Genomic DNA, 16,061 nt, shown 5'->3' with positions numbered 1-16,061 from the left:
CCAGGGGAGAAAAGGCCACTTATGTAAGGAGAGTGGTGAGAGAGGGACGGTCAGTCGGTGTCTGCTGGGCACGTTGCGGGGATCAGAAGGGCCACAGACCAGGACCAGGGAGGCAGGGGAGAGGCCACCGGTAGGGATGGTCCTGGTGGCCCCTCCCTCAGGGTGTCAGTGATGGAGCGAGCTGTGGTGTGACATTCAGGCGGGGGCCGGTGGCTAATTCAGCCATTTACAGCGGCTCCCCCTTTGCAAGCATGGTGCTTCGCCGTGGCGACTTGCTCCGCCACGGGGCCTAACCGATGCCGGGAACTCGGGCTGCAGGCGGGAAGCACAGGCCAGCGTGAGAAGCAGCTGACGTGTGTGGTTCAGGATGTCAGGACAGACATGTACTTGGGATAGACACCAGGAGCTCGTGCCTGAACCATGACAAGCTTTCTCCTTAAAAGTTTAGGCCGTTCTGCTAGACTCCATCGTCCCACCTCCCTGACGGCTAGGTGTGGGTTTGCCAGTAAATAACGGCCAATGGGAATTGAATGAAAGGAATGTGAGCCACTTATGCGGTGCCCTTAACAGTATGGACGTGCCTTGCCCTTTTCCCCTCTCTGCTGACTGGTGACTATCGGAGCAGCCACCTTGAAGGAAGAAATGAAGTATTTTGAGAATTGGGGGGTTCCCTTCCAGGCTGACAGCCACTTTCAGACTCCGAAGGCAGATAATCCTTAGTATTTGGTGACATCACTGAGTTGCTGAGTCTTTGCCTGGAGCCCACTACTCAATCTTCAGTTGTGTGAACCAATAAATTCCCTTCAGTGTTGCAGCCAATAGTCAGACTTCCTGGTACTTGAAACTCAGAGCATCCTGATCCACTTCTCTTGCCACAGTCGGCTAAGTGTCCTTCCTCTCTAGCCTCACACCGATCCTGTCTTTGTCCACGTCAACTGTCCCTGTTGCCTGCAGAACCCTTCTCCTCCATCCAGCCACCTAATGCCTGCTTAGCACTTAAGGCAGTTCAGACAGCCTGGATTCATAACCCGATTCCAACGCTTCTTAGCTCTGTGGCCTCAGATGACATACTCAACCTCTCTGTTTAACTTTTACTCTGCTGTGAAATTGGCCTAAGAGTATTTATCTTCCTGTTCTCATATTACCTCATCCACGAAATTGGGACATTTGCCTTAAGGAGCTGTGGTTTTAAAGGAGACACTACACACAAAAACTGCTCAAAACAGATCTATGTAAAGCTCTCAACTATTTCAAAAACAAAAACCCCATGCACTGCAGTCAGATCTAGTGTGTGGCCTCACCTAACTCCCATGTACCGTCAGCTGGCCAGGCTCAGGGGCTTGCAGCGCTTTGTAAAAGCTCTCTTAGCCTTTAAATCACTAGGTTTAAGATCGACAGGCCTGCCCTTACTGTAATCCTCTCTTGTTTTCTATGTCCACCTCCACACCCACCTCAGGCATAGGTCTGACATGGAAGATTTTATGGCTGAATACAGGGCACGTACAACAAGGCTGTGCTGCCTTCTGTTCGGGCCAACAGCCCCAGCTGATGCTGCTTCCTAGTGACCCTGTGTGCTGTAACAGCGTTTTTTGTAGTAAGCATCTCTGTATTCATAGCCTAGTATCAACCATCTATATGTCTATATATTTTATCTATATATCCACAGTAAAACTGTAAAAGATGCTAAAATTAGGAGATTCACTATCAAGGGACATGTGCTCTGGAGGAAAAGCCAAGGGTGTGGGTGGGCAGCCCTTTTCTAGTGTCTCAGAAGGATTAAAAGGACAGATGGCTTTTGGAAGAGATTAGGTGTGTGACTCATGGGTCCCCTCAACCATTTCAGCAGAAGCCAGGAAGAGAGATGGGATTATCCAGAAATGATCCGTGGAGAAACCTCTTGTGTAACAGAGTGAATTCCCATGACATACACAGGAGACCCCCTAGGCTGAACATTTTACACCAGCAGAACCACTGCCAGCTTGGACTTCGAGGGACAGAGAGGGGACAAAAACGAAAGGCTGTTCGACTCCTGAAATTGTAGGGGCAGCAAACAGACTGATGGAAGTACGCAACCGTAAACAGGTGCCACCCTTCATGGGAAAGAATGGATGGCTCCGGGGGAGGCAGCTCAAGCAGAGGAAATGCTCAGGCCTCAAAGCCTAATACTGTTTGCCCTGCTGGATTCTGTAACTGGCTGAGACCAGTGATGCCTTTTCCTTCGTCTCCCATTGTCAAAGGTGGTGTCCTCTGTCCGATTGCTGGTGTCCTATGCCTCCCATTGATTTTGGGGAGCAGATAACCTTAAAACAAGTTATAAAACCGCAGACAGGAGTTTTGCCCTGGGATGGATCATACCCAGATCTCACCCATACCTGACTTAAGACAATGAGATTGGGGACTGCGGAGCTGATGACATTTAGATGAGACTTAAAGACTGTGGTGGGCTGACACTCTCAGTGACGTTGGGATGAGGTGAATGCATTTTGCATGTGAGATGGCTGTGAATCTTGAGGGAACACAGTGCAGCCTGAGGTAGTAGCATACCCTCCCCCTTTTATGTACGTGTCCTGATCCCCAAACCCTGTGAACGTTACCTTATATTGCAAGAGACCTTTGTAGATGGCAAAGTAATACAGTGGTTGATTCCTTGTAATCAGAATAGATGTTGGAGCATTCTGTTCTTAGGGGAAAATAAGGATGTGACAATATGAGAAAAAAATAATAAAAAGTAATTCATAGAAGGCCATGAGTTTGTAATTTTGCTAAGTCAAACGTTTACCAAAAAAGTTATGGATACTTCTGATTATACAGGTGTGTACCTATTTTGCCTGTGAAGAAGTGAATAGAAACGTATCAGTCAGACAATCCAGAAAATTTATAAACTATACAAAGAACGAAAAGGCATGCTCAACACCTGAGGCCTACTATAAAAAAATATTCTAAGAACTCTTCCTTTCTTGAAAAAAGGGTTCCAACATTTAAACTGTCTGAAAGATAGCAATTAAAAGAGACTCATCATGTATTAATGTATTAAGAGGAACTGTTCTGAAAGACGATTCAACCTCACTTCTAGAATCTCAGGTTTTAATCGACTTTGGGCTTCTGTGCCCCAACCTAGAGTTAACCAGCCAAAAATACCAGAAACTCCCATGCTCATGATAAGATGGCATTCTTTTGGGTCTCTTAGGAGTATTAACACCCAACAAAAGAATAAAAATGGAGTATGGTAAAATCCTTAGGAAGGGGTATGACTGGAGCATCCCAAAGTTATAAGAAAAATTTTAGTTATTAACAAAACTTTAATCCATTGTATTTGTAGTGTTTGTTTCAAACTGTCAAAGCCAAATCGCGTTTCTAACCAAAGTTTAAATTGTGAACTAATTGGGAATCAAGATCTAAATGCCCAAGAAAAACTGATTTTCAAAATGTGGCTCAGCTTTAGCCAAGAATGCGTTAAACACACTTTAAAACAGTAGACGGCTCCCCCCACGCACCCCAGCCCTGGAGAATCTCTCCGCAGCACAGCAGAGCCAGGGAGCTGCTGCCGTCCCTGGAGGGACAGGACTCTTCTCCAGTTGCCTGCAGCACCACCTCCCCCACTTCCCAGCTCACCAGCTTCACCCCCATCAGCTTCTGCCTTCCAGCCTCCGGAGTCAGTGGCTGGACAGGACACTAAGTGTTCCAGAGATGGCTCGTGCAGTCCCATTTCAGACTTGCCCAACACTGAGAGGTAATCCTCTCAAGTGGCCTGCTATCTGGTGGCACAGCAGGAAGAGTTTGCAAACAAACAAGAGGTACCACTGATTATTCTACCAAGTGCTAGGCCCTTTACCAACAACGTCTCACATCATCCATCATGATGATTCTTCAATATAGGTTTTTTTTTCCACTTTACAGATGAGCTTAGAGCTACTGGCTCAGTTTCAAATAGGAGCCAACAACTGACCTAGAGCCAAGATTTCAATGTGCTCCGACACCACAGCCCATGCTGCCTGCACGATGCTACATAGCTTCAAACACGAGCAAGGCCCTGCTACTAAAACCAGAAGGGTTTTGGAGGCCTGGGTACAGAGGTACCAATAACCCTTGGGAGAGGTGAGAGATTACTTCGCCCCGTTTTTAGAAGTCACACGTAACTCCTGGGGTCTGTGACTGAAAACTCTGACCTCTGTCTTATCTGCTCAGGTTCATGTTGTAGAATATTTCACCCAAAATATTAGTGGATAAGCAAATGGTCTCAGTTTGGAGACGAGTGTCACCTCATCTGTGGTAAACAGACCATATCATTTGCACAGTTTCACTCTCCCAAATTAAAAATACCACCTGGAGGCAATGAAAGAAATGCTCATTCCTCTACATCAGACAGAAATCTTCTCCTGACCTTGAAACATTCATCCAGGTCTAATCAGTTCTTGGTTTGAAGGATCCCCAAAGCTCCAATGATCAAATAAGGCTGCCTCATAAATGGTAGGAACTTCACCTAAGCATCAAGTACTGAGAAAATGTGCCTAATGCATGAATCTCTGTGGCCTGACCAGGAACTATAAATGTAGGTCGAATGACACGAGTTCCCCATTCTCCTTTTGGGGAACTGCTCCCCGTTCCTCCCCACACGCATCCACCCTAAGTGGAGGCCCCGACTGCGAAAACCTCGCTCCCGTGGCTATCATGACAGGGGGCACAAGAGGGCAAGCTACCTGCCACTAGGAACATCTGAACTGAACCTGGCTGAAGTGGACGGTTACCGTGGGAAGGAAAAGGCACGAGGGAGGATGACTGCAGGCGCAGGTACCCGTGCTTATGAAAGAAGTCCACCTCAGTGAACCGGGGAAGTCCTACTGAGAAGTCACTGAATTCATTACCTCTGCCACCAAATTACCTTTGCCCAAGCTTGGTAACGTAGTAACATAGCAACGTCCTCCGGGGAGGACAAGAGTAGTCAGGTTCCAGACCATGGTTCACATTTCATGTTGCAAAGTATCTTCCATGGAAAATGCAATGATGAAAACGGGGAGCCCGGACAGACGGAAGTGCACGTACACTACTCACTGCAGCTGCCTTGGTCGCCTCAGGCCCACTTAGGAACTTTTTCAAGCGAAAGAGTAGAAATGGAAGTGTGAAAAATACGTTTATGATTTTGAAGACACTACTATGACCATCCTTGCCATCACATACGTATCAGCTAGCTCAGGAGACAGGTTTGACACCACAACTTGCTACCAAAACCTTTACTAAGAGATTACAAGTAGTTAAACTCCTTGCCAAGGTCTGTAGGGGAGGTGGAAATGCACAGATGGGAAGCAGTTATGTTTAAGGAATGCTCCTTCAGTTCTATGGCAAGCAGAAAGGATAATTACATGTACATAAACCCCTGTCATTTACAGCATGAGCTCTGGACTGAGCTGTTCTCAATTTCCAACCATGCCACTGGGGCTATGACCTTGCTTCCTTATCCCGGTAGTTTTCAATCCAGTGGCACCCTAGAATCACCGGGAAGCTTACAAAATACTGCTCAGGACCCACTCTGAGGAGTTCAAGCCAAACGCCAACATCTCGTAATTCTAGTAAAGAAGTTCCTTAACACCTACTCCATAAAACTGTTGTTAGGAATGACGCTTTTAAACGGCTTTAGCAGTTACATGCTCTGCATAGCATGCACTTAAAGGTCAGAGATGTAGCCCTTGATACTTCAGGTCACATAACAGCAAATGGGATGCCTAATGCTTATTATTACATATCAGAGTCCAATACAAAAACAATGTAGTCAGAATCTTTTGGAGAACTTACACTTTCTTCCAGTTTTAAAATTATGGAGTTAAGGGACTTCCCTGGTGGCGCAGTGGTTAAGAATTCGCCTGCCAATGAAGGGGACACGGGTTCGAGCCCCGGTCTGCGAAGATCCCACATGCCGGGGAGCAACTAAGCCTGTGAGCTACAACTACTGAGCCTGTGCTCTAGAGCCCACGAACCACAACTACTGAAGCCCGAGCTCCTAGAGCCCGTGCTCCACAACAAGAGAAGCCACTGCAATGAGAAGCCCGCACACTGCAACGAAGAGTAGCCCCCGCTCACCGCAACTAGAGAAAGCCCACATGCAGCAAAGAAGACCCAATGCAACCATAAATAAATGAATAGAAAGATAAATAAAAATTTTTTAAAAATTATGAAGTTTAACTTAAGACTGTCACAACCAGTACTAATACTTATTAAGGCAAACACATCCCAAAACAGGGAATAAGAGACAGATGGTAAAGGACAAATACGTGCTAAAAACTTCGACAGCCCAAAATTCTCAAGATTTTCCTTCCAACACTTAGAGTAGACAAGGTTACAAATGTACTTGTAGCAGACAGCATAATTGGAATGTCTTCTGGAAGGGTCAACCACCCCAAAGCCCTGTGCTACTAATCAAAGGTAAACGTGCAGTTTTTTGTTCTGCACTGGACTCCTGAAAACACAAAACACTGTGCACAGGGGCCTCGGATGTTACCAAGTCACTAAGTTCATTCCAGCACTGTGGCCTTTCACTGCAATACAGTATACAGGTTCTCCGGGGAGGACTGGAATTCCTGACTTATCTACGGCAGGGAAAGGGTGGAATCTTCTCAGTTGCTTTTAAAGTGTCAAAGCAAGAATGCACCGACCAGTCAAATTAGCATTTCTAAAACTTGTTTTGCTAGAATAAGCAGTAAGATGCAGGCTCTGTGGTTCCTCACATCTAAAAACTATTAACAGTGTGGCTTTCTTTGCTATGTACATCTAAATTAGATGGAATAGAGAATTAAATGAGCTACCCACCTCCAGCTAGGTGGACTTGATCTCCCGGGGACAATGTCTCACTGCCATGATTAGAAGCCAGGAACCTGACCTCCTGACCCTGGAACTGCTACATGCTAGGACAGCCTGTTCCATGAATAATTTAACATATAAAATAGTCAAAATAGCTGAAGCTCAACAGCCACAATCTTCCCAGACAAAATCCTTCAAGGCACTCTTTTCCCTACAACTTCAACAGAAATTTGACTATTTCTATTAAGAAAATCAACTTTTCCTTAATGGGTAATATTCAGTATTTACCAGGAACCTCAAAACCATGAAGGGCACTGTATCACTCAGTACAACCTGGTTTTGCTGAACCAGGGAGCGACATTCTCCATTTCTCCCAACTGCGTAACAAGTTTATGAACTCAAATCAATATCTGCTCGGGGGACAATAAATGCTAAAATCATCAAGTGAATGGATAATGGAGACCAAGATATTCCTAACTATTCAAGGGAAATGCACATCACTACAACGAAAAAAAAAAAGAGGCTGCCTTAAATGATCAAGTTCTGTATCAAGAGTAAAACTGATGTAATGCAACATTACACACTTTGAAGACATTCTCGCCAACACAAGTTCAAGCTGACCCTAATAATCAAGCCTGTAGACCAGGAAATAAAGGGGATATAAACCAGTGAAATGACACCAAAGAAAATCAATTAGTAAATATAGGACATTCAAGAAAATCGTGCCAGTCTCAAAAAAAAAAAAAAAAAAAAAATCAAGCTTATGAGGCAGGAAAAGTTGGTAACTGTTAGGAGAGACTAAGGAAACGTACCAACCAAATGCAACTTACAAACCCTGACTGGATCCTGGTTTGGGAAAACTGGCTACGTATGGCTTTTTTGATACAACTGCGGCTATCTGAACAGTTGTATTAGGGGTCAGATGGTACTAGGGAAATAATCTCAGATTTCTTAAGCATAACAGTGGTACCGTGATCCTGAGAGAGGACATCTTAGTTCCCACAAGATGCATACCAAAATAGTCACACCTTCAACTTACTCACAAACGCCTCTGAACAACTGTTTGCTGTTAAATCTAGGAGTGGGTATACATAAGTGTTCATTGCACTGATTATTCTAAACACCACTTACAAAATTCTTCAAAATAGGATTGTAAGCAAAAGCTCCTCTTGATCCACTCACTGAAGTCACTGATGAAGAAGCTTCAAGAAGCTGAGGAGAAATAGCTATTCTAGAAGTACACAAAAGGGAGGCAGACCCTAACAGGTGAAAGATGCTACCTCCAAACAAGCCTCACTTTTGACGAAACCATTCATGTATCAAGGCAATGTTACTATCTGAAAACTGTTTTTAAAAAGTAGCCTTAAGGACTTCCCTGGTGGCACAGTGGTTAAGAATCCGCCTGCCAATGCAGGGGACATGGGTTTGAGCCCTGGTCTGGGAAGATCCCACGCCACGGAGCAACTAAGCCCGTGCGCCACAACTACTGAAGCCCGTGCACTCTAGGGCCCGTGTGCCGCAACTACTGAACCTGTCTGCTGCAACTACTGAAGCCCACACGCCTAGAGGCCGTGCTCCACAACAAGAGAAGCCACCGCAATGAGAACCACACGCACCGCAACGAAGAGTAGACCCCACTCTCGCTGCAATGAGAGAAAGCCCGCGCGCAGCAACCAAGACCCAACGCAGCCAAAAAATAAATAGGATTAAAAAGAAAAAGATATCTAAAGAAGCATTTAAAAAAAAACAAAGTAGCCTTACAACCAAGTTTGACAGCAAAGCATTAATCCTACACAAACTGCTCATTGGCTCCTAGCAATTAGCTCAATATCCCTGTAAAACACATTTTCTCACTGGACTTGTTCAGTCATCAAGGTCAATGCAGAGAAATGCTACCTTATGAAAGCACACTTTGTGGTATGTTTCAAATAGGTCCTTAATTATGTGCGTCAAAGGGTCTCGAACAAAAGGCAACTGCTAGCTACTACAAACGTAGCACAAAGGACGGTGCTACGTTGGAACAAAGCAGTTCTAAATATCTCGTTTGCTGTTTTATGTTTCCCACTTGAGGTTGGAAACCTTGGGAGAAAATAACCTCATGTGCGCTGGCCCCCAACCCTGAATTTAATTACATGTAACAGTGATGCCTTTGAAAACAGGGCTTCCCTTACACTGTCTCATGCTTGCACTAGAAACTAAAAAAAAATCAAATAGAAAGTAAGCTTGTACTCATAACGAAATGAACCCATGTCGTGTTTTCATTTTCTTGCCTGCTCTGGACTATTAATTTGACCAAGCTGGAATTAGCACAGCACAGCTGAAACACCAAATCTTAACACTGCAGTGATACACCAACATAAACTGACCAGACTTTACATGGAGGGTGAAAAATGCACGATACATCCAAGGTGAAATCACATGGCGGTGTGAAGGGGGAACAAATGAACTAGCCTGGGGAAGCATGTGCCACTAACTGTATGTAGTTTGGGGTGGGGTGGGGGGACGACAAAAAGGTATAGAGGGCATAGGGTAGGAAGCGTACTTCAAGTTCCCGGCTCTAGGCAGCTGTACACCCTTCAAGCAAGTTAAGCTTCTAGTAACTCACCTATAAAGTGAGTTCATTAAACCAGATGACTTCTAAGGTCCATCTCAACTCTAGCTCAGACCCTAGGGAAAAAAGAAGGAATCCAACATTTCAGATCCCCGTGAAGCCCAGGAAAAATATGAAATGCTACAACAGCAATGGTATTAGAACTGTTCAGAATGAACACGGAGCTAAAGGCCATCATTATAATGGATTAGAAAGAATTAAAATTTCTATATCCTTGCAAAACAATTGACCCCAAAGTATCTGAAGCCTGTGCTTCCTTGTAACAGCTATTTTTCATTACTGAAGACATGACTTAGTACAAAAAGAAAAGTCCAAACTGTGAGCTTTCAGTCCTCCACATTCCCCCGTTTAATATGGCATTTTGCACTATATACATTAATGAAAATCTGAAACAAACAGAAAGAACTTTAGTCAAACTCCCCTTCCTCCTCCAGCTTTATTGGATAGTTTAAAATTACATTTCTATTTTCTAGGACTTCAGTTGCTTTTTCCATCTGACTTTTAAAAACTGATTACAGCAAATGAAACACAGTTGTCTAAGTGATATAGTATACAAAAATAACATCTTGATTTCTGTGAAAATGCATTTCTCTGCAATTCCTGAATAGCTCCAAATTATGCTAGCTCTGAGCATAGATGTTTACTCTGGGTTTTAGATTTAGTCTTTGAAAAAATGTGTTCTACACCTTTGCCATCGCCATCTGTTTACCCAGCATCAACGCTGCGGGGAAGTTGTTCCTGTTCAGGCTTTTATCCCAAGTTTTCTCGCATAGCCGTTAACACGCATGTTTGGTTTTTATTTTGTTTACTCCCAGTCAACTGTATGTCCTATGTAGGGCCTGATACAGATGTTACTTGATGTTATTTAACAGCTACTGAGGTCAGACAATCCAAGGCAGTCATTATGCTAAAATTAAAGTTACTTATGGAAGCTCATGGACACTTCCAGGATTGGTTTTTACCTCCTACATGGGAACATATTCGAGAAACCCAGAACGGGCTTACCGGTCTGACTCAACTCTTCCCATTCATCAATCCCTATTCACCAGTGGCGCGGAAAGGGGGTTCTTTAACAAAGCATTATACATAACACCTCTACCAAACTAAACATAAACTTTTTTTTGTAGTTAAATGCAGGAAGTCGGTTTTTTTCCACCCCTTTCCTCCTTTTACACGGCAAGTAAAGCTCACTGGCCTGGGAGTAGCCTCTATCTGCCAACCTTTGGCCAGTGAAGAGGATTCAATCAGAAAAGGAGGGGCGACAGAGGACAGTAATTAAGCCGTGGCCTCGATCGTGCACTCCCGTGCAAGGTGCCCTGACTCGCCACAGCGGTAACAGTTGACTTCACTCGTCTTGCTGCAGTTGATGGCTACATGACCAGTCTCGCCACACCTAAAGAAAGGAAAGTAGAACAACTTCATAATAGCGCTCAGAAAATGCCAAACTGGACTAAAGCAACAGTTACTGCAGAACAAAAAGCAACAATAAACCAGTACAGCTTTGTTTTCAGGACAGTAAGTCTTATTATCCCCTAAACTAAGAGCAAAAAGGAGGAATTTGATAGCGAAGCTACCCAATTGTGCAGCCTAAGGCATAAGACCAAAACTTTTGCCATAAGAGTCCAACCAACACCACAACCAAAACACTGGCCAATGTTATAGTTTCACACAAATTAACCCCTAAGATTTCACAGGCATATACATATCAAAACTTATAAAATTTTACACTTTAACGTGTACATATTATTATATGTCACATTCACAGACAGGCAGAGACTTCTGGTTTCATGACAAAAGATTTGTGTGTGTGAATTACACGGTTTTCTACAAAGTCTCTGAAAACCCCAAATTATTATAACAAAACATTATTTTTGGCGGGGGGGGGGAGGGAGCCCACCCTGCACAGTTAGGCGGGATCTTAGTTCCCTGACCAGGGATCAGACCCATGCCCCCTGAAGTGGAAGCACGCACGGAGTCTTGACCACTGCACCGTCAGGGAAGTCCCAACATTCTTATTTTTAGAACATTAAAAATTCCAAAGTTGTGCTGCGTGCTGCCCAGCTGCCATAACCCACCAGGCATCACGGCAGGACACTGCCCAAGGTAGAGACAGTTCGGCTGCGCAAGCCGGAAACCTCTCCTACGGCCGCAGCCACCTCAGGGCACGTACTATCCCCAAGGCCCTCCAGTTTATAGCCAACTCACTCTCCAGGAGCCCCTGCCACGAGCTCTCGGCCAGCAGCACGCCGGCAGCTCACCTGTAGCACTTCACTTTGGTGCAGTCTTTCTGAATGTGCCCGAACTCGCCGCAGGAATAGCACTTCTGCTCGTCGGCATGGTCGCAGTCCCGGGCCAGGTGGCCGGGTTTGCCGCAGTTGTAGCAGCACTGCTCTCGCTCCCTCTTGGGCTCCTTGCAGTCCTTGGCGATGTGGCCTCCTCGGCCGCAGTTATAGCAGGCTTCAACAATAAGGAAAAGAAGCAGACCAAGACTATAAAACCTTACAGACGCCGCTACGTTCCAAACCATACAGCACACACCCTCAGAGGTGGAAGATCTCTTCCAACACAGCAGTGCATGCTCGTACGAAGAGGAAGTGTTAAATACTTACCATCCTCCTGAAGATCACAATCCTTGGCAAGGTGACCAGACTCACCACAGCGGTAACAGATGTCTGGAAGAGACGAGGAAACAAACTGGAAACCTATTTTGGGCAGAAACAAAAAGAATTTGACTAATTAGACCAGTCTTGATACTTATGAATGCTGAAGTACTTCAAAATTTTTTATTCGACAAAAATACCTCTATCCGAGGTAAAACCACCTCTGCCACGGCTTCTCATTCCACGACCACGGCCCCCACCAGTGGGGCACTCCCGGGCCCAGTGGCCAGATCGTCCACACTTGAAGCATTCATTACTGCTCATGGCTGCAGCCAGATCTTCAAAACATTAAAAATGACCACATTAAACCACTTGAAATTACTTTTAGCTTTTATTCCCCGTTTAGTGTATTTTTGGATAATTATTCCGGAGAAAAAAAAGGCAACCAATATATTGGTTAGAAAAACAATCACATAACTATATATGTAGGCATTATATATCTATTATGAAATATATTAAAAGTGAAAAACACATTGAAAACATTATGTATTTTCATAAACTTGTGATCTTTACAATCATTAAGATTATGCATACATGTTAATCCAATTATTAATGGGATGACGGGACTTACAGGGTTAGTATCCATGAATATCCATTATTAGAAATAATTAGTAATACCTCATTCCAGGTCCAACTTAATGGACATTTTCATGGTTACAAGCCAGTAAACTTTATTGTGGGCAACTGGAAGTCATTTACTGGCTATAAAACTGGAATAAGCCAGAGGAGCTGTATGTAGTATGGACTCTGAGAGTGGATGAAGAAACATTCTCGTCTGCGCCCTTAGCACCTAACACAGTGCCCAGTTAAACTGCAGCACTACGTGCCGATTCAGTATTTAGAGCAGGCACGTTAGAAGAAATGCAGGCAATTCTGTCTCTAGACGGCACAGTATGTTAAAAATATTAGAAAAATGACAAAGAGGACACCGAAGTAAAATACCAGTAGCACTGGGACCATTTTTTCCCTCTTCTAGTCTCCCATTTCCAAATTTTTCTGTAATTTTACATTTAAAACAAGGCTACTTGGAATTTCATAGACGACTCCTTTATTGGGTATTGTTTCAAAATAAAAGCAAAACTCCAACTAAAGCAAATGCATTTTATACTTCTTATGTAACAATCCAAAAATAAGCACGGGCTATTCCTAGAATAGAATAGAGTGGAATGGAATAGAACAGAATGGAATGTTGCAGGACAAAGTCCCAGTAAAGTGGCCTTTAAAAAACAAACTAGTTAAAAACAATGTAACCTTTACATTTCCACACTTCCATATCTAAACATTTTTACCCTTATTTCCAGTGTCAAACAATGGTAACAAAGTTTTTAAAACACGTTGTAGAGCAATCTAGTGACTAAAAATTATGCTCAAGTTTCAAGTCTCCATCATCAAATATTGAAAAGAACTCATTACCTTTCCCAACTCTCTGCAATCAGAGCCAGGATAAATCTTCAGAGGAATCTTTCTACCAACTCTTGCCACTTGCCGTATAAACTTATTACCAATAAGGGGTAGGGGAAAGTGCCTGAATGCATAATGCACGTTTCTAGTCAGATGAAACCAGTCAGTGAAGATTAAAAACGTATTTTTGCAAAATTACATTTGCTTTCTTATACGGGTGCTGGCATTCTAAGTCATGTGCGGGGCTGGTTTCCACCAGAGAGAATACTCATGATTAAAAAACGAATGGCACATAAAATGATCACAAAAAAATGCAGCTTATGGTATGTCATCCTCCCCTCAACCCCATTTTCATTTTGCATCTTCTGTTTACTCGGGACCAATTTGAGCACATTAACTCTCGGTCCCAAGGAGTTCTTTGCACAAACGATCACTTCCTTTCACAAGGTAATCCAGGCAATTTGACAAGTTCTGAGTATTTTATAATTCTCTTATTTCAATAAGATACTTATCTTTTCGAAAAATGACAACCCAATATTCAATATGCATTTTCAAAGCTAAAGAAATGACAGTTCCGGGCAACCTCCCTTTTAGACTGCTGCTTTAAAAGGACCTCTTGTTTCATAATGGTAAAGTACAAAGGAAATACGTTATAATGAATCATCAGATGTTTATCAGTGTATTGAATAAAGTCAGCAGTTAAAATTTTAGGTTTACTTTTAGCCTACAAATATTAGTTTAAAAAATTTAGCTACTCAAGAACTGATTAAGCTAAGTGTGGATTTTCCATGAACTGTTTCTCTCTCTTTGGCCAAGCCGACCTCAATCAGCTGGTCTACATTTTCACCGACTCCTTTATGACAGAGAGCTCTTTAGTAACATTAACCCAACTGATTCCCACTATGTTTTTAAGGCATGCTACTGATCCTGGTACTCACCTTACATACAACTGTATTTATAAGGTTATAAGGTCTTTAGAGAATGGCATGCTATCATTCCTTAGGAAAACTAGAGGCGGTAAGACAAAGCTGCAAATCTATCATGGCTCCCTGACTCCCACAGCTCTTGGCTGCGATGGCACTGCCCTGCCCCCGCCTCTCCCGCCTGTCACAACCTTTTGCAGCCTTCAAGGGCCAACTCTATAAAAGAACCTGACCACACCACCCAGCCTGGAGCTATCCTTAATCCCTAGTAAGACCCAGGGCACTCTGCACTACCATTTTGCTTTTTATCATATTCCTTCAGAGTAGACACCAAGTAATTCACCTTTGAATCATAATACCCCATACAATTATCCTTTTAGTAGCAGTATAACTCAGTATTTTAACTGCTGGGGTCTTTTGGTTTTTTTTTTTTGTGGGGGGGCACCAATAGTCATTTGCTGAACGAAACAATCTGTGTTTCTTGTACAGACCCAATCCAATCCAGTAAGTACTGACAATAAAACACCTGAATTCTTGCTATCACAAGAGTTGTTGCACCATTAATTTAAAGTAACGATGCTGAGAATTCCCTGGCGGTCCAGTGGTTAGGACTCAGCGCTTTCGCTGCCGGGGCCCGGTTCAAACTAAGGTCTCACAAGCCGCGTAGCACAGCCCAAAAAAAAAAAAAAAAAAAAAGTTAACGATGTATTTTCAACTACGTACTCAATGAGGACTGACTACAATCACTCTAAATTCAGTATGTATTTCAGATTGTCTAGTAAAATCCCCACATGTAACTGAGAAATTTTCACTCCAGGTCACTAAAATCAGCAACCGAGCCCGGACCCCTAACTTGCCATCCAGACTCTCAGCAACATTTTATGGAATGCTACAAAACATATATACAAATTTAAAAAACAAATACCGTATTTTCACTGTTGCCAGGCAGCAGGGGAGCATATTTTTCTTCCTTTTGCTGCTAAAAATCATTGCTGTACCTACACCCATGGATCCCTCACACACTATAAAAAGACTGACCACTTAACCCAGCTTAACCACTTGCTGCGTTACCTCAGGACACCTGACCCCTCTCCTGTCTTGAGGAAGATAAAACTGATCTGTAACCAGATTACTACCAGGTGCCTTGTGCTTAATAGGTGCTCAATTTAAAAAAAGTATGGATTTAGGCCCACTGCTTACACAGTTATTCCTGCCTTTCCACTCTTCTCCCAGTTAAGCTGGATTGTAGACAGAGAGATGAGCACTCAGCCCAGGGAACTCCCTGGTGGCCTAGTGGTTAGGGCTCTGGACATCCATCCTGCAAGCCGCACAACACAGCCAAAACAAACAAACAAACAAACAAAACCAATCTACACAGCAGACTTGAAGTGGGCCCAACTCTGCTTATACTCAAGTTTCCCATCTCATAAAATCTACTTCCTGAGTGGAATGGATTAGAGGTAAGACAAGAAAAAGGGTGAATTCCTAATGACTCCACATTTTCAATAACAGGAATCAGGATCTGTTTCCATTTCGACTGCTGTGTATTGAATTTTCATTGACATAAATCCCATGTAAAGACGTGGTAGGAGCACAGGCATGCCAGGCAGGAGGAGTAAGGCAGTCAGGATACGGTTTGCAAAGATTCACTGTGAGGGCCACGTAAGCTAAACTATG

At 43.5% G+C, this 16,061-nt stretch overlaps 1 protein-coding gene across 4 annotated transcripts in view; it reads right to left on the bottom strand.

Annotated features, from left to right (window-relative positions):
- Window positions 1-9,724: 9,724 nt before the first annotated feature.
- Window positions 9,725-16,061, bottom strand: part of CNBP (CCHC-type zinc finger nucleic acid binding protein) — a 55,094-nt gene continuing 48,757 nt past the window's right edge. For 2 of the 4 annotated variants that reach the window (XM_082345328.1, XM_082345327.1), the window contains exons 2-5: window positions 12,201-12,338; window positions 12,010-12,102; window positions 11,659-11,857; window positions 9,725-10,793 (exon numbers count right to left, since the gene is read on the bottom strand). In XM_082345328.1, the coding sequence (XP_082201454.1) occupies window positions 10,676-10,793; window positions 11,659-11,857; window positions 12,010-12,102; window positions 12,201-12,324 (534 nt within the window). In that variant the 5' untranslated portion in view covers window positions 12,325-12,338 and the 3' untranslated portion in view covers window positions 9,725-10,675. Of the gene's footprint in view, window positions 10,794-11,658; window positions 11,863-12,009; window positions 12,103-12,200; window positions 12,339-16,061 lie in introns of all 4 variants that reach the window. The other 2 variants (XM_082345326.1, XM_082345329.1) reach the window with 2 other exon arrangements.

Source organism: Balaenoptera borealis (assembly GCF_965194805.1).
Source record: "Balaenoptera borealis genome assembly, chromosome: 12".
Classification (NCBI taxonomy): Eukaryota; Metazoa; Chordata; class Mammalia; order Artiodactyla; family Balaenopteridae; genus Balaenoptera; species Balaenoptera borealis.
Note: the sequence above shows the minus strand (reverse complement) of the source record. Positions and strands in the feature narration are given on the sequence as shown.